The 19,725-nt window shown below is 43.0% G+C and overlaps 2 protein-coding genes across 11 annotated transcripts in view; one reads left to right on the top strand and one right to left on the bottom strand.

The window, feature by feature from the left end:
- The window catches only part of LOC129779830 (potassium voltage-gated channel protein Shaw-like), a 268,655-nt gene that overhangs the window by 82,610 nt on the left and 166,320 nt on the right, over positions 1–19,725 (top strand). The gene's annotated exons all lie outside the window — the stretch shown is intronic.
- On the bottom strand, positions 3,493–9,737 carry LOC129772980 (uncharacterized). The gene is made up of 2 exons (XM_055776530.1): positions 9,689–9,737; positions 3,493–9,636 (listed from the first exon to the last, which is right to left on the bottom strand). The coding sequence occupies exon 2, from the start codon at positions 9,547–9,549 to the stop codon at positions 3,493–3,495; it is 6,057 nt and encodes a 2,018-aa protein (XP_055632505.1). The 5' UTR covers positions 9,550–9,636; positions 9,689–9,737.

A 19,725-nucleotide genomic window follows, 5' to 3' on the forward strand; every position in this document is an offset into this window, starting at 1 on the left:
TCCCTGTTGGTCGCATTCACTGATTGTTCCGCAAGGGTAACTAGGCCGAACGGATTGGTGCCGGAGCACCAGTATACCTAACAGCGATTATAGAGTTTCGGCCGTCGGAGTGCTCGAGTTGGCTTGCAAAGCTGCTCACGACAATCAGAAAACCCGCATCAAGAACAGAGCAGCTTCGGTTCGGCGCTCATCAAGGCAACAATTAGTTTCAGTGAGTGGCAAAGTGTTTCTCCGGCACGTCCCATTAAATGTAATTTACTGAACAACATGTCACAAGCTGGATGGGAAGAAATTTTCCAACTGTGAAAGCAGTGGCGAGTGGCAAACGCAATAGCTAAACAGGAAGATTTAACCGAACAAGATGGGAATATCGAGTGATAACAAAAACACAACACCAAAGGTTCTTTTCAGAACCATCAACATATTCATAAAGAGTAAACAGTAAACTAATCCATTTTTCAGGTAGATAGGTAGGTATTCACGTAGGAGAAGAAAATAAAACAATATATTTAAAATATATATTCAACAAAAGCTGTCCCCTTTGTATAGTCCTACGTCACTCCGGTTATGTCCCCGACATTACCCACCCGTCTTTTTGTACTACAAATACTTTAAACTTGAATGTTCATTCGCCTCTAGTGTCTGCACGATTTTCCCAGGTTCTTAAGTCTAGAAGACCGTGTTAAGGAAACATATTCTAAACTGTACAAAGGCAAGCGAGTATAAAAGATCTCGCATTTTGCATTTAAAGCCGATTTCCCCGGACACCTTGCCAATTTCCACACGCTCCATGGATTTGAAGTCTGTGTTAGGGAAACACATTTCAGTCGGAACAAAAATATCCCCGACTTGCACGTATTTGCAATGCCGATTTCCTCCGGGCACCTTAGTTTAGAAATTTCTGTTAGGAAACAAAAGCTCTCCCTACTTTCATGTATTTGCAATACAGATTTCTCCAATCCTGCTTGGTTTTGAAGTCTGTGTTAGGAAACATATTTCGGTGAGAACAAAAGTCCCCCTACTTTCATGTAGTTGCCACGCTGATTTTCCCAAGGCTGCTTGGTTTTGATGTTTGTGCTGGGGAAACAGTAATTCGGGCCAATCAAAACGAGGCAGTCAGGGCGTTTAGATAACGCTTAACATTTTACAATTATTCAATTGTTTATCAAATGAAGAATAACATTTTATTGACTGCGATAGATGCGTAGAAATATTCACTATCGATTGATGCAAACATCTTTCCGATCCAGTAAGAAATGTTTGAGTTATAAGCATTCGAAATCTTGCATTTTTTCCTGCATGTTCTGTGTTTAGGTTTTCATTTTACCCCCTATATATTCCGGTTAGACGTAGTCCCACGTCAATAACTCGCTTTCAACAAAAATGGCGGCCATTTTGTCAATTTTTTCGAATTTTCCAAAACCCCTATCTAACGCTTTAGGTATTGTCCTAAAGTTTCAAAATATCCATTGGAATTTGTTCTACGACACCGCGTTGCTTCAGAACCGATACCACCAGCAAGGTACCGATTCTTAGACAGCATCTACACATTCATTATTCGCGCACTCCAAAAATGGAAAATACATCTTCAAATATTCATTAAACAATAACGAAAATACCCGAATTATTAATTTTCGTGATTTTTTTTTCGGATGTTAGGAATAAAGTGACATCACATTCATTATTTTTCGATCTTCTAGACAGGGATCCCCCGTCAAACAATCCGCAGAGAGAGAGAATGAAATATGATCTAATCCGAATGAACATTGCCTGAGAGTCCAGTCAACAATGCAGCCGCTGTCAGAGCCAATTTTCAAGACGGCTGAACTGCGATTTCGCAGCAGCGAATTGACACACAGTGAAAGGCTTTTTCATTGTTCATTCATCTTGAAAATAACCGGCGACAGTTGGTTCCGTTCGTTGACAAATAACAGCCGAGGGTGGTACTTTTCAACCCGTCGAGACTAAGCGTCTTCTGTTCGGCTTTCGTCTTCTACCGACGGCTGCCACGAGCCGTTTTAGGTGTTTTTTATCACCTCGCGTAAAGAGCACCCGAAGAAATCGATAATCTGTGAATTCAGCGCCTAAATTTGAACAGCAACATACATACTCTCATTATCCTTACTGCAATAGCAACAACAAAAATCAATCAGACTTACATAACTCCACGTCTGCCGAGGAAACAGCTAACATTAAAAACATTTCGCAGAAGGAGCACATTATTTATGAAGAAGTCTCACATCCGACACAAACGAAACAATCCTTCTGTATATCCACTCTTCCTCGCGAGCAAAGCATATAACACTCTTCTGTCAAGTGTTATACAACCTTGCCCGAGTCCTTTTTTGTTGTTCCACCTTCCCTCCGGTTCCGTTTCCATTCGTTCGTTCAATGCAAATTTAATGAATTTTATGCATGACATCCACAAACAGCCAGCCGTTGAAGGGCACGAATAGGAAAACACAAGAAAATCCCCACACACAGACGGAAAGGATTTACGGGGAGGGGAGCTTAGTCTGGCTCTCTGGCGCACAATGTCTTGTATTTCATTCCTGGCTCTTCTCTAGGTCAAACATGATGGCGACCCTTGCTTGTCGGCCGGACCCGATGTTGTTTCATGTTTTGTTCGTTGAAAGGATTTTGATGGGACTATGAATAACGGGGAGGGAGAATTTAATTTCAGCACTCGGCACTAATGGCTGAATCAGCCGGTCGCGCGTTTGGTCACTCGAGCAATAATTATTCTCATGTGTGTGTGTGTTTTTTTTTCTTTTTTTTCTGTAAATATCCCAGGAAATCAACCGTGAAGGAATTCCAAAGGTGCTTGACGCTGAAAAATTCGCCCAATGAATGAATTATCATCACAATCAGGCCTCCGAATTCGGTCGTCACGCCATCACTTCCAGGAATGTGCTTTTTTATCGCTGTCACTTTCGTTGCTCGCCCCCAAAGCCTTGGCAATTTAATTCCGGGATGGTTTGGGGGGTGCGGGGGTGGATGGTTTTTTTTGGTTTCTTTGCAGGTAATCCTTTAGCCATTTCGTTTTATTTTTCCGCCTTTTGTGCTCATTTTTCTTTTTCAAGATGTTCGTGTAAGTCAGGGAAAACACGCTGTTCTTCCGATAGCCGTGATTTATTTGGTAATCAGCTTCAAGCTAAAAATACCTGAATTAGTTTCACAAAATATGGTATAAGAATAACACATACATTACAGTGTGCCTGTGTATCTTATACAATGGACACGCGTTGAATATAACCCTAACGGTAACAGTGGTTCGCTGGGTAATTATAGAAAATATAATATACTTCAAGCATAAATAAATAATTCATTTTTCTAACCTGCACTAACTAGTACCTCTTTTGGTGTAGAAACCTGAGTGTACTTGGCTTTTAGTGTGAAAACAAACTATATCTAATAGTAATCAAAGGGAAATTCAATAAGTTTAATAGAACACGTTCTTCTCTTCTGAGCACTTGCTAAACCTTCTATTGTTCATTTGGAGTTTGACGGTATGTACTGCTTGGCGCTGTTGGTAGACGTGCTTCTAGTTGCAGATAGGGTCGTCAGTGAAAGTGCCCCTGCAGCAACATCCCCCCTCCCGTAAAGATCAGTTGCAGACTCAGCTTTACCATTACCTTTTACGTCCAATACCGCCAGCTTTGACACTGGCCGGCGGAATATGCCTCCTGCTGTTTGCACCACAGCTTGTCGTATGCGCCCATCTTGACCGACGATCACCTGCAAGATTCGTCCCCTGGTCCAGCCGTTTCTTCTGTTCTCGTCTATGATGATGACTAAGTTACCAGGTTCAATTGCTTTGGTATCTCCAAACCACTTGGTTCGTCTAGTAAGAGTCGGTAGATACTCTCGCACCCATCGAGACCAGAAGTGATTTAGATTCTGCTGAATCAGATCCCAGGAGTTGCGAGCCGTTTTTGCTGCATCCAACATGAGAACAGATGGTTGTTTGATACCACTACTGCTGCCTAGCAGAAAATGGTTCGGCGTCAAAGCTTCCTGCTCTGCTGAATCTAACGGCAGGTAAGTGAGTGGCCTGCTATTCACGAGAGATTCTGCTTCAATCACGAGTGTTTGGAGACCTTCATCACTTAGCTTTTTGTTTTGAGAGAAACCAGCCATCGCCACCTTAATCGATCGCACCAAACGCTCCCAGCTACCACCCATACTGGGGGCTGACGGTGGGATGAACACCCACTTTGTGTATGCATTCGTGAATGTTGATGCTGCTTCCGTTTCAATTCGTTCGATTTGCCCTTTCAGCACATTGTTCGCCCCGCAGAAGTTTCGACCATTATCGGAATGGATTTCGAGTGGCGCCCCCCGTCGACACACAAACCGACGTATTGCTTCGATGCACGACTCCGTAGAAAGATCATACGCCACTTCTACGTGTACCGCCCTGATAGTAAGACACGTGAACAAAGCAACGTACCTTTTAGCAGTTGATCGTAACACTTTCACTTGTATTGGACCGAAGTAGTCTAATCCGGTATAGCTGAAAGGTCGGATGAAAGGTGAGAGCCGTGCGATGGGTAGTGGCGCCATCTTCGGTGTAGTTGGGTGTGCTTTATACACTTTACACCACTGACAATGTCGTGCCACTTTTCTTGTGAGTACGCGTAGCTGCGGTATGTAATATTGTTGCCTTACTTCGTTGACAATGGTTTCGGAATTAGCATGAAGATATTTTCGATGGTAATCGTCGATGATTAGGAAGGACACCCGATGTGTCTTGGGTAGGATCACAGGATATTTTACCTCAGTCGTGATCTGTTTTGCCAATCCAATGCGACCATCGATGCGTAGAATCCCTTCGTTGTCAAGAACTGGAGTCAACTTATAAATAGCGCTGGATTTAGGTATCGCTAGTAACTCCTTTTGCTGTAGATGTTTATTCTTCTTCAGAATGGCCACCTCGTTCGAATAGACTTCAGCTTGGACTTGTCGCCATATCGCCATCTCTGCTGCCCGAATCTCTTCCTGCATTAGAACCCTGTTCCCAATTCCTCGTTTTTTCAAGGATATATACTTCATAACGTAAGCCATGGTCCTCACCATGCGGCCCCATCGGGAAAATCGTTCATATACGATCATTGGAACGTATTCGTCCGTCACATGATGAAGATGGCATGGGCGAATTTCTTCGTCTGTGGTTGTGATACAATTCTTCGGAACAGGCCATTGATCCTTACATCCCAGAAGGAAATCTGGTCCTTGGAACCATCTGCTGGTTGAATCAAAATGTGGACTTTTTGTCCATTTGGTGGCCTCATCAGCCACATTCATCGCACTCGGTACCCAGTGCCACTCACTTTCGTTTGTTGAAGTCAATATTTCACCGACGCGGCAGGCAACGAATTGCCTGTACTTTCGATGTTTCGAATGAATCCATGCCAGCACTGTGTTCGAATCAGACCAGAGAAACCTGCTCATGATCGGTATTGTGTGACCTTCGATAACGAACGACAGCAGACGGACACCTAATACAGCAGCCATTAGCTCTAAGCGAGGGATAGAAACATATTTTAACGGAGCCACCTTTGCTTTAGCTGCCACTAGTCTACACTGTGGGACTCCATCTGGTCTGATTACGCGGAAGTAGATCACTGCTGAATAAGCTTCTTCGCTCGCATCGCAGAACACGTGTGCTTCGATCGAATCGTAAAGGGATGGATTTGCCCCTTGAAAGTAGCATCTTGGGATTTGAACGCCGTCCACACTATCAAGCAAGCTCGTCCACCTTTTCCATAGCTCGAAAAGGTGTTCATCGATGCGATCGTCCCATTTTATCCCGGTTCTCCAAATTTCTTGCATGAGGATCTTGCCGTGGATTAAGAAGTTGGCTAGCAACCCCAGGGGGTCAAAAAGGGACATAATACATTTCAAGACTTGCCTCTTGGTTGGGCGTGTAGCTGTGTCTAAAAGAGTATGTATTTCGTCACTAATCGAAACGGAAAATGTAAGTGTATCAATTCTATGATGCCACAGCATGCCCAGCACGCGTTCGGCGTTGGCACCCTTTGTTTGAATGAGGTCTCTTGTTTCTTCTTTCGGTTCCTCGCCCATGAAACGGATGACTTCCTGGCTATTGGAGACCCAATCACGAATGTGGAATCCTCCCTTGGAGTGAATCCAGCGCACTTCACTGGAGACGGATTTCGCTTCTTCGACAGTAACAAAGCTATCGAGCAAATTATCGACGTAATGACTCCTCAAAATACTTTCTACCGCTCTAGGGTATCGTTCTGCAAATTCCTCAGCGTTCCTATTTTTCGCGTACTGCGCGGATGTTGGTGAACTGGTGGCCCCAAAGGTTAGCACGTCCATTAGAAAAATCTGCGGTGGATCTTCTGGATTATCACGCCACAAGAATCGCTGAGAATGACGATCGGGTTCTATCACTTTAATCTGATGGAACATCTCGGCAATGTCACTCGAGACGGCAAATGGAAACTGTCGGAATCGAAATAAAACTGAGTGTAAAGGAGTCAGCATGTCCGGTCCAGGGAGCAGAAGAGTATTCAAGGAAATACCATCGACAACAGCAGCGGCGTCCCAAATAAGGCGCACTTTTCCTGGTTTTCTAGGATTAGTCACAGCCCCTAAAGGAAGGTACCAAATACGGCGAGGGTCTGCGGATTCCAGTTCCTCTTTCGTTGCGCGATGGGCGTATTGTTTTGTTTGATAATCACGGAGTTGGCGGTGAATACTTTCTCCTACTACTGGATCTCGCTTCATGCGTCGCTCCAAGCATGTGAGTCGCCGAAGTGCCATTCCGTAACTGTCTGGAAGCTCGAAATGATCATTCTTCCAGAGTAGACCCGTACAGAATCTACCGTCAACTTTGTACGTCGTTCGCTGGAGCAAGTCCATAGCCCGTTGGTTGTCTACGGATTCCAGCGGTTGGAGCGGTGTCACACCGGTGTCTTCCCGATTGAAATAATCGCGTACTATAGTGTCCAGCTTCACTATGGCTGAACAATCGCACGTGTGATAATTGAGGTGTTCAACGTCTCGTCCGCCATCTACATGACCGTAGATACACCATCCTAAGCGCGTCTTGGATGCTATTGGTCCTTTTACCCCTTCTTTGATCTTCAAAGGTACAGCCAAAGATAGATCACGAAGCCCGATCAGTATTTGTGGAACAGCATTTTCGTAGCTGCGTACCGGTAAACCAATTAGATGTTGAAATTGTTTTTGGAGTGGTTCAACCCTCAACGTCTGCTGGGGAAGATTGAGGTGATCTACCGTCCGTGCGTTCTCCAGAGTGTGGCGAGTCTTTTTCCCGATCTCTGATACATCCACGGAAATCACCTGTGACGTATTCTCAATTCGCGACATGTTGGCGGTCCACTGCAAGCAAAGAGGTACCTGCGGACCCTGTAATCCAAGCTGATGGGCGAGACCAGATTCTACTAATGTCGTCGACGACCCTTCATCCAGAAAGGCAAAGGTCTTAACGGAACAAGTGATGCCGTACGCTACTACCGGTATTATCCGGTACAGGACCGATTGTCCACAATGGTGATATGTCAGGTTCGCATTACTGGCGAGCGCGTTACTTGTGCGTGATGAATGTAACATTGGATGATGCCGAAATTGGCATCCGTCGATTCCACACCGATTGATGTTCCGACAAGGACGACGCCCGTGAGGGTTCAGGCATGTTCGACAAAGCTTCAGTGTGTGCACAAATTTCCAACGGCTCTCGATGTCGCTGTCTTTGAACTTAGGACAGTCCTGGACCCGGTGATCTCTCGCGCAGACGAGACAGTGTCTCTTAACTTCTGACACTACCATATTTCCATATTCATTTTTGTCCTCCATGTGGGCATTGAAATACCCCTTTTCTCTATTTTTATTTCGATCAACCCTGACGAAAGGTTGCTCTACGTACGAGCACACTTTGCTAACTGATTCTACCACATGTGACATAAAATCACTGAAAGTTCTCAGATCAGCGGTTGGACACGCGATGAGTTTTTCTGCCCACTGCAGTTTAAAACTTGAAGGAAGTTTTTCGACGACCTCATGAAGCAGCACAGGATTCGATAGATGTGTTCGCTGTCCTGTTGCGATTAAGTGTTGGGTTAGATTTCTAACGGTTAAACCAAAATCCATCAAGGTTTCAAGCTTTTCAGCCTTGGGCGTAGGACACTCCCGTACATTTCTTATCAGCTTGTTTATGATAATTTCAGGACGCCCATATAGGGTCTGCAGAGTTCTCATTACCTCCGGAACGTTTTCCGGTGCTAGTAGATAATACCTCACGGACTTCAAAGCGTTTCCTTTTAAGCATCTTTGTAGTCGTGTCATGTTTTCTGTATCTGTGTATCCACAGGTGGCCGTCGAGTTCTTATAACTGCTATAAAACAGAGGCCATTCCTCTGGGTCACCTGAGAAATCTGGCAGATCGCGGGGCGTTATTTGCCTCGCTGTTAGTTGTTCCTGAGTTAGGTGGAATGAACGGTGGCTGATCTGGGAAGGCTGTTCCGATAGACGAATATTTTCAGGGACAATCTGTGATTGTATGCTGCACTCTATTGGCAGACTCTGAGCGATCGGAGGGTATGTTGGTGCTCCAGTGGAAAGCGGATTATGTCCGCGATTAGAATATACATTCTGAGTCGTATTCGTTATTCGCTCTCTTAACTCGTTCCGAACAGCTTGAGCACCGGACCGATGTGGTGGTAGAGGCGCTGCGGTTGAACGACTCGAAGGACCAGCTTGCTGCTGAGAATCTAATGATACTGTAGGTACAGGTGGTTGACTCGGGCTTCGGTGAGATTGAAGATCTGATTTTGACTTGGTAAGTTGCATCCAGCAACGTTGAAGCTGCTGTTCGAGCTCTTGTAAATGTTCTAATGTGCCGGTATTCGGTAACTGCTTAATATCTCTAGAGACATAAAGTTTCTTTTTAGTTTGGGTGACATCCTGATTTAGACTAGTTGTGATGGCGTTGTCCAACCCGCCGGTAGCCGCAGCAGTTTCTTGACAAATATTAACAGGTTCGGTTGGCCCGGTCTGTTCTGGTTGTCCTTGCGGAATTTTAGTTGGCGAAGGTGACACAACTATCTGAGGGTCGATTGTTTTTTCTACCCACTCACTGGTGTGCTTTATCCGTTCCTGAGTCTCAATTACATGGTTTCTAACACTGCGATTATCCGTTTCTTCCTCTTCCAAAGCAGCTGATTCAAGCCGGAATTTATCCTGGGAAAACTGCTTCTCTAGGTCAAGGTCATTTTGTTTCCGTTTTAACTCTTTCTGCTCAGTTAAATGTTGCAGTTCCAACTGCAAACGGGCGCGACGAGCAGACGAACTAGTCGATGTAGATTTCGCAGGAGCTGGTAAGCACTTTATGCAACTCCAGCGGCGATCTGTGACAGACGACGTTACTCCGGCACATGTGTAGTGCCACCATCTTCCGCATTCGTCGCAAGCTACCATATCGTCATAACTGTTGGGCCGTTTACAACCAGAACAGTTTGATTCGCCGGCCTTCGGGGTAGTCCTGCTTGTGTCCATTGTAATCTTGAAGTTTTTGTTCGTGTAAGTCAGGGAAAACACGCTGTTCTTCCGATAGCCGTGATTTATTTGGTAATCAGCTTCAAGCTAAAAATACCTGAATTAGTTTCACAAAATATGGTATAAGAATAACACATACATTACAGTGTGCCTGTGTATCTTATACAATGGACACGCGTTGAATATAACCCTAACGGTAACAGTGGTTCGCTGGGTAATTATAGAAAATATAATATACTTCAAGCATAAATAAATAATTCATTTTTCTAACCTGCACTAACTAGTACCTCTTTTGGTGTAGAAACCTGAGTGTACTTGGCTTTTAGTGTGAAAACAAACTATATATAATAGTAATCAAAGGGAAATTCAATAAGTTTAATAGAACACGTTCTTCTCTTCTGAGCACTTGCTAAACCTTCTATTGTTCATTTGGAGTTTGACGGTATGTACTGCTTGGCGCTGTTGGTAGACGTGCTTCTAGTTGCAGATAGGGTCGTCAGTGAAAGTGCCCCTGCAGCAACACAAGATTTAGTACTCAGTGACGACAGCAGATTGATTACATCGTCGTTGTTGTTGGTGTTTTTTTCATGTTTGCCTTGAGAGCTGTGTTCTCGTGTTTTGCAGCAAAAAAAAAACACTGAATGATTTGATTTCATGGGCAGAGGGTGATCAATTATGTTCCAACTATATGTCGACTAGGAAAATAAACCTCATTAATGCAGAATGAGTTTAGAAGACCCTCAAGCCTTCTGAGGTCATGAACGCAAACCATTTGTCACACTCCTGCGGAGTGTTGCCCAATTCTTGCTTTTGGAGGAGAGGCAAGCTTTAAAGAAAAGGCATTCGGAAGAGCAAGGACAGCTGTTCCTGCGGTTTGGTGTGTGCGAAGGATTTGAATCCTCAGGCGAGTGCGTTTCAACCTGTTCGCATTGACGGCATTGAGCTTTGTATTACGAAATGGGGAGTAGACATGACAATATGGTTTCCCAGAAGAAATGAACACACTTTTAAAACGAAAATTATGAATGAAAATTATTTTTCTCAAATCGAATTAGTACTCTATGTAAATGAAAATCACTTTTGTTTGCAAGTAGAGAAAAAATATCATACAAAAATTGAGTCTAAAGATAACTTTATATTATTATGGAAAATTTTGGTGAGACTATCTGAAAGTTCATAGAAAATAGTTGAAATTAGGGTCAGAACAACGTACTTCTAGTAGGTAAATAACGCCAAGAAAAAGTCACAGGAGGGTTGTATCCAAGACACGACCGCATAGTTGACGTAGGATTCCGTTAGGCTATCTGCTGCATGCTGATTTTGGATAAATTGTAAAACTCTTCGATAATGATTTGGGTCCGTTTTGTCAGTTTGTTAGGTACTGTTTGTTCACTCCACCAGTGTCCATAACCCAGTGATAATGATAGAAGGATGGTGATTAGTCATTTTTTTTTATTTAAGTCATTTATTTTTACAGGCTCAGTTACATAGGTTTAAAGGAGCCGAACTCTTAGCTATACTTTTATTAGTATATATCAACATGTTTCCTTAAATCTAGAGTTAATAAAGTAGGAAACCGATTACTCGCGGTCGACTCGAGATTAGAACGGTGACATAGTTTCTTTTGGAAAAGGAGGGGATATAAGGATATTGTACAATGTTCACACTCGCATTCACACTCACGCTCATCATGCTCAATTCTTAAATCTATTATTATATCTATTATGTATATACATTTCAGCTTATTCTATAGTTAGGGAAACAGTCGCTCGCGAAGGAAAAAAAAAGGAGAGGATAAGGGTGTACGGACAATCACACACGAAGATCGATAGTTTTAAGGAAAACATATATTACGGACATGTAATCGAGGTCTAACCGAGCCAACACATCTCTCACCGGTACATTGGGCTGTCTACCTCGGGTCCGAAGGGAGTTTTCTAAATTCGATCTGGCAACAAGATACTCCTCGCACGACCAAACAACGTGCTCGATGTCGTGGTAACCTTGGTCACAAACACAGAGATTGCTAGTGGCAAGATTAAAACGAAAGAGTAGCGCGTCTAACGAACAGTGATTGGACATGAGTCGAGAGAAGGTGCGAATAAAGTCCCGACTTAAGTCCAGACTTTTGAACCATGGTTTGAGGCTAACCTTAGGGATAATCGAGTGAAACCACCGGCCCAATTCATCTTCGTTCCATTTACGTTGCCAGTTAGCGATGGTATTTTTACGGATTAAAGAATAAAATTCATTGAAAGCGATTTGACGCTGATAAATATCGCCTTCAATTGCACCTACCTTTGCCAATGAGTCAGCCCTCTCGTTACCCGGAATTGAGCAATGTGAAGGGACCCAGACAAAGGTAATGACATAACAGCGTCTGGATAAAGCACTCAAAATTTCTCGTATTCTCTCAAGGAAGTACGGCGAGTGCTTTTCCGGCCTCACTGAACGGATAGCTTCGACAGAGCTAAGACTATCCGTTACAATGTAATAGTGTTCAACAGGTCGTGAGGCGACGCTGTCCAGCGCCCAATGAATTGCTGCCAATTCAGCAATATACACTGAACAAGGATTCTGAAGACTGTGTGAGGTGCTAAAAAATTCGTTGAACACTCCAAATCCTGTGGACTCGTTTATAGTGGACCCATCAGTAAAGTACATATTATCACAATTGATACCCCCATACTTTTCATCGAAGATCGTTGGAGCGATCCTTGATCGTTGGTAATCTGAATATCCATGGATATCTTGCTTCATGGACAGATCAAAATGCACAGAGGAATTGATGTAGTCAGGGAAACAAACACGGTTGGGAATATACGAAGAAGGATCAACCTGCATGGAGATGAATTCATGATATGAACTCATGAATCCGGAGTGAAAATTTAGCTCGATCAGCTGCTCAAAATTTCCGATCACCAATGGGTTCATGACCTTACACCGGATGAAGAACCGAAGAGATAATAAATTGAAGCGATCTTTTAGTGGGAGTAGGCCTGCCAAAACCTCGAGACTCATGGTATGCGTTGAGGGCATACATCCCAACGCGATACGGAGACAAAGATACTGAATTCGCTCGAGTTTAATGAGGTGTGTTTTGGCAGCTGATTGAAAACAGAAACTGCCATACTCCATCACTGAGAGAATAGTTGTTCGATACAACATTATAAGATCTTCGGGATGGGCTCCCCACCAGGTGCCGGTAATTGTACGGAGAAAGTTTATTCTTTGTTGGCATTTTTTACTCAGATACCTAATATGGGCCCCCCAAGTACATCTGGAGTCGAACCAGACCCCAAGATACTTGAATGACATAGCATGAGTGATCGGTTTACCCAAAAGTTGAAGCTTTGGTTTTGCTGGTCTATGCTTCCTAGAAAAAATCACCATCTCTGTTTTCTCCGTGGAGAATTCGATCCCTAGCCCAATGGCCCAGGTTGAAAATTTGTTCAAAGTATCTTGTAAGGGTCCTTGCAGGTCGGATTCGTTTGGTCCTACGACAGACACCACTCCATCATCTGCAAGTTGTCTTAGGCTGCAATTTTGTGTAAGGCAATTGTCGATGTCGCTTACATAGAAGTTGTACAAAAGGGGGCTTAAACATGAGCCCTGGGGGAGGCCCATGTAAGAGAACCGACTTACTGCCGAATCTCCGTGAGAAAAGTTCAAATGTTTCTCACAAAGCAAGTTATGTAACATATTATTCAATAGAGGCGGCAGACCCCGAGAGTGTAATTTGTCTGACAAAACCTCTATTGAAACAGAATCAAAGGCCCCCTTTATGTCCAAGAATACTGAAGCCATTTGTTTTTTTTCGGCGTAAGCCATTTGAATTTCTGAAGAAAGCAACGCAAGACAATCATTCGTCCCCTTGCCCCTGCGGAACCCATATTGTGTATCTGAGAGTAGGCCATTCGTTTCAACCCATCGATCAAGGCGAAACAAGATCATTTTCTCCAACAATTTCCGTATACAAGACAGCATTGCTATTGGGCGGTACGAATTGAAGTCGGACGCGGGTTTTCCGGGTTTTTGAATAGCTATAACTTGTACTTGTCTCCAATCATCTGGAACAATATTATGCTCCAGAAACCGATTGAACAAGTTCAACAAGCGATGTTTCGCCACATCAGGGAGATTTTTCAGCAAGTTGAACTTAAATCTATCCGATCCCGTAGCAGAATTGTTACATGAAAGGAGAGCAAGAGAGAATTCTACCATCGAAAACTCGGAATCAAGATCGCACCTATCTTGTGAAATATCTCGAACAATTTTTTGTACGGGAACGGAATCGGGACAAACCTTCCGTGCAAAATTCAAAATCCATCGATGTGAATATTCCTCGCTTTCATTCGTTGAAGAGCGATTTCTCATGTTTCGAGCCACTTTCCATAATTTTCTCATTGACGTTTCTCGTGACAAACCTCCCACGAAATTTCGCCAATTAGCACGTTTTTTTCCTTTGATCAAATTTTTTGAACTGATTCTCAAGGGCTAAATACGTTTGAAAATTTTCAGGGGTTCCACGTTTTCGAAAAGCTTTAAATGCATTTGATTTATCCTGATAAAGCTTGGAACATTGGCTATCCCACCATGGATTGGGAGGCCTTCGACGAATAGTGGAACCTGGGATGGGTTTCGTTTGAGCGCGAACCGCGCTGTCATATATCAAACGAGAAAGGAAGTTATACTCCTCCAATGGAGGTAAACCATCTCTGGAATTGATGGCTAGAGTAATCGCGTCCGCATATTTTTTCCAGTCAATGTGTCTTGTGAGGTCATATGCCATGTTTATAGATTCAGAAGAATTCGAACCAATGGTGATGGAAATTTTGATTGGCAAGTGGTCACTGCCGTTGGGGTCCTGGATTACATTCCACTTGCAATCTAACGATAGTGAATTCGAGCAAAGCGAGAGGTCAAGAGCACTTGGGTTAGCACGAGGTTTAGGTACACGTGTTGTTTCCCCAGTATTTGAATACGGTCATATTGAAGCTGTTACAAAGGTCATATATCAACGATGAACGATTGCCGTCGTACTGTTCCCCCCAGGCAGTTCCGTGAGAGTTGAAGTCTCCCAAGATCAATCGTGGCTCAGGAAGGAGTGAGCACATGTCATCAAGTTGTTTGCGGCTAACCGCAGCTCTCGGAGGCCAATACAAGCTGACAATACACAGGTCTTTGCCTTTAATGTTTGCATGACAAGCAACAGCTTCGATCCCTCCAATAGGTGGAAGGTCAATTCGAAAAAATGGTAAAAAATGATGGACCACTTTAAAATAGAAATGGGCACTCTATTAAAGAAATAAAACAGGAAGTGGATTATATCTATGGTATAACCGCAAGGGTGACGTAGGACTATCATTGATTTAGAGATCATTTGTTTGAAGTTGAATCTCAATCCATTCTAAATGAATGAATAAATGAATATTTGGGGGACTTCGAAAACGAGAGCGTTAAGTTGGAGGCACAAGGTTTTATGCATCCAATATAGGATACGAAAAACCTTGTTCTGAAGAATAATCTTCAGAAGCTAACCTGCTAATTGTACTTGATTGACAAATCACAAACCCAAATGTATTATATGGATATTTTATGGATAGAAAACATTAGAATAAACTCTTTCGCTTGAATGTAATTTTCAATTCCAAGGGGAACTGGCAGATTATTTTCCAGCAACGATAAGATATTTCCACATTTTCCTCGATACTGGAAGCCCACCAATGGGGTCATACTAACTCGATAACCACCTGTTAATAGTACTTAATTGAAAAATATTTGGTCACAGTGTTACATGGATAGAAAACATTCAAATAAACTCTTTCACATGAATGTATTTTTAAATTCCCAGAGGAACTGGCAGATTATTTACCAGCAATGATTAGATCTTTCCGGAACTTTCTCAATGCTGAATGGTATCCAAACGGAAAAAATTCTGCGCCGTCCACCTCCTCCAGCACGTTAGGCAACGATGTTGTCTTGTCGATGTCCTTACGAAAAATGAATGTGTCTCACCACCAGAATATCGCTTAAGTATGCTTTTTTGTGTGATTGAATCGAGAGAAGGTGTGGTTTACGATGGCAATTTGGAAGGCAAACTAGAGGGGAATGAACTCTCTGAGCTCGGAACTTTCGGCGACTGAGCAATAATCGATTGCGGGCGCATACAATATTGGATACGGAAATATCCTACTGATGGGGAAGAATAATCTTCAGAAGCTATCCTGTTAATTGCGATTGATTGAAAAATCACAAAACCAAATGTATTTGGTCACAGTGTTACATGGATAGAGAACATTCAAATAAACTCTTTCACATGAATGTATTTTTAAATTCCCAGCTAGAGGCGAATGAACTGCAAAGTTTAAAGCCTCTTAAAAACAAAGAAAGAAGAAGAATTCCCAGAGGAACTGGCAGATTATTTTCAGTAACGATTAGATATTTCCACATTTTCCTCGATACTGGAAGCCCACCAGTGTTTAATACTAACTCGATAACCACCTGTTAATAGTACTTGATTGAAAAATATTTGGTCACAGTGTTACATAGATAGAAAACATTCAAATAAACTCTTTCACATGAATGTATTTTTAAATTCCCAGAGGAACTGGTAGATTATTTTCCAGAAATGATTAGATCTTTCCGGAACTTTCTCGATGCTGAATGGCATCCAAACGGAAAGAATTCCGCGCGTGTATGTGTGTGTAGCGATGTCTTCCCGGGGAACCGTTTGTGGCATCACTCTCCTCCTGATGGATTCCCTTCTGGCCTAGGGTGCACAAACAGGCTCTTGGTGACACCGTTCATCCGCGCTTTCATGATAAACGAAGAGCTTCACCACAAAAGCGACAACATGCTCCAATCGCTGTTCAATTAGAACTGAGTGGATTTCCGAGCGGCGCTCGCTTATATGCCGATTGGTGATTTCAATAGCCTGTTTTGAAAGCAATTTTAAGACTATTGAAACAAGTTTTTGGATCCAAAATTAACAAGTATATAACGCGTAGACATTTTATCTTTCGAATGAAGTGTTTATCATACGATTTCGTTCAGTTGTTTAGGAGCTATTAACGCTCAAAATCTCGGTCTCCGGCGTAACGCTTTCGTTTTCGAAACTTTGATTTTACACCCCGGTATAGAAATGAAAGACGTAGTCCTACGTCAAAATGAGTGACACTTATTGATCCCCAATAGCATCCCTCCGTATCTGTCATCACGGTCCAAGCGTATAATATTAAAATCGTGGAAAGAGAGATCATCTCGCGAAGAAAGCCAAGTTTCGGACAGAGCAAAAACATCACAATTGAATTAAAAATTTGAATGCATCCAATTTAGGGATAAGACTACGACAATTCCACTGTAAAACAGTGATATCTCCGACCTCTCTATTTAAATTAGACATCAAGAGAGATAATCATTGCAAGGAGGGGCCATGTTTGCATCAATTGCTGTAAAATTGTCTTTAATACTGGAAGCATTGAGATGACAAGGGTTCTGATGGAGTTGGAAACATTAAAACACGTGAAGATTTGATCCAAAAGGTCAGACAACTTTATAAATCCCGATTGGGAAGTTGAGCTTGACGGCGAAACAGGGACAGTTGGGGTTTTTGATGTCCCCTCGAGTGCTGGGTCGTTCGAAGGTGAACTATTCCCACGGAAGCCAGGAGGAACCTGATTTTGCTTGTCCGCTGCACTCGATATTTTAGGCATGCTATCAGGGGGTATCACCGATGGAACTTGTCGTTGAAGTTTGGGAGTGGACACATTTTTGCGCCGGGGATTCCCTTGGAAAATGAACGGTGTGCCCTCTTCAGCTGTGTCCGCTTCTACTTCGTCAACTGGCAACGTGGAGAAGACATTGTGTGTGGGGATTGGTTGTTCGGCCGGTGGAGAAGCGCCCTTTAAAATTTCCGCAAAAGTACGCTTCGAGGGTTCCTTTAAAGAGCGTTTCTGTTTCTCCCAGTGACTCTTGTAAGTTTCACAAGCCGAGAGCACATGTGGAATTCCTCTGCAATATGGACACTTTTGCTCAGTCGCACTGCAAGATTTACCCACATGTTGCTCTTCGCAAGTGGCACAGCGCTCCTTGTTGGCACAATAAGCTGAAGTGTGACCAACTGACTTGCATTTTTGACAAGTCATGGGCTTTGGCACGAAGAGTCGCACTGGCAGCCTCAATTTGTCCACCATAACGTAGTCAGGGAGAGCGGAACCAGCAAAAGTTACTCGAAACGAGTCGGACGGCGTAAATTTAGAGTTTTCCCCTTCCTGGGAGACTTTGCCGAGTTGTCGGCATTCTAAGATTTTGATTTTCATCAAAGGTAATTTTTAAAATTTACCATCTGCTTCTATAATTGATTCGCTCGTCAGACCCGTTTCGGTTATCACTCCCGAGATTTCTACGTCATGGGAAGGCACGTAGACACGATACTCTAGGAAAAATCTCTGGTCGACGACAATATCGTTTGCTTCTTTCCGATTATCCACGACAACACGCAGTTTGGTCGGTCTAACTTTTGAAATTTCTTTCACGGAGGAGTATCTTGTCAGATCTTTCATGATCTGAATAACATTATGCGCTTTTCCGTTTGGCTTAGGCCTGAGGAAAACAACCCATGGACCAGTTCCAAGTGCATCTTCCGGATAGACCTTGACACGTGGAGAGGTGATAACATGAGAAGGAGATGACGTGGATTGGGTGGGATCGGTGACAACAGGGAGGGGAGGTGGGATCGAAGGAAGGGAGGAAGTGCTAGGGGATGGAGAGGAGTGAGTGGCAGACTTTTTAGAGGGGGGCTTGGTGGAGTTAGCTGACTCGTCCCCGGACGAAGCATCTCCTGTTAAAGTAACGCGTTTAAGTGTTTTCGCTGTTCCTTTTTTGTTATTTTTTACTAACATTGGGGAGTCATCGTCAGAGATCTCCATATTTGGAGACCCCCCTTCTGACATTCTACAATTTGTACTTATAATCTAATGTATTTAAAAATAATAATAAAAAAAAATAAAATAGAAAAAAAGAATTAAATATATTAATTTTTATTCACCCAATTGTACACCAGTGCAGATAAACTGGCAACCGATGCTTGCTTCCCAATCGGTTGATCGCGCTCGGCACAATTGAATGTGTGTCGCACACTACCACACACAGTCGCCGGTGGTCGTTGAATCGCACTGTTTGCGAATGAGTTGTAAGTGCGACGAGGATGGCGGCTCCTCCTCAATCGGATGATCACGCGCAAAGAATAGCTGCGATTATGAGTCGGCCAACGGCACTTCACCACACTATCCACGGTATGCGCAATCACACTGGTATTGGTGTGTACACGCGCGATATAATGCCAGCAATGGCGATGATACAGCAGAAACCAATCACTTTTCCAGCTCTGCTGAAATGATTTCCCGGTTTGTACACTGTCCAATGTTCCGCGGTGACAACCACGCGCGACGTGAGAAAAAAAACCCCAAACGAAAGAAGGAGAAAAAAAACACTTGTCCGATTTTGTAGCTAACGAGACCAATCGAATATCCGGAGTCGCAACAATCACGTCTGGCTACCACAACCTTTAGACATGGAATGAATGTGATTAGTCATTAGATAGTGCGTATCACGTACCAAAGCCGCCCTCTGTATTCCGGGACGAGATGGCTCCTGTGTTATGTATGGATGGAATAAAGAAAAAAAAAAGCTCATCAATCATCATCGAACACAAGTTTTCTCACCAGAAAAAAAGTGTTACTTTAGTATAGAGAAAAATTATTTGAAATGGAAAAGGTAATTTCATTTATAATTTTTTCTCTGAGTGTTTATTCAACCCATTTCCTTTTCGCTTTAAACCCAACGGAACACGATGCTACATGCCTCAAGGCGAATTTCAATTGAGCTAACAGCACCCAATACGATATATAGAGCATATGTGAAATCACTTTTTCGAATACTCCTTCATTTTTCCAATTTTGCTCGTCGCATGAACTTTCCTTGGGAGAAAAAAAAAATCGTTTCATATTTCAAGTCATTTTAACACTATAGCTACCATATACAATTTAACGCTTACAGTTCTGCTAAAAGTTTCAAAATACATGATCGGTCATTGATATGAAATTTCACGAAGCAACGTTCTATTCAGCTCATTGAAACATCATTCTTTTTTTTGACGTAGGATTACGTCTTTCG

This window comes from Toxorhynchites rutilus, chromosome 3 (assembly GCF_029784135.1).
Source record: "Toxorhynchites rutilus septentrionalis strain SRP chromosome 3, ASM2978413v1, whole genome shotgun sequence".
Lineage (NCBI taxonomy): Eukaryota > Metazoa > Arthropoda > Insecta > Diptera > Culicidae > Toxorhynchites > Toxorhynchites rutilus.

Bases quoted from the DNA above. Each gene is read 5' to 3' on its own strand.
- LOC129772980 (XM_055776530.1), bottom strand. From the start codon at position 9,549: ATGGACACAAGCAGGACTACCCCGAAGGCCGGCGAATCAAACTGTTCT.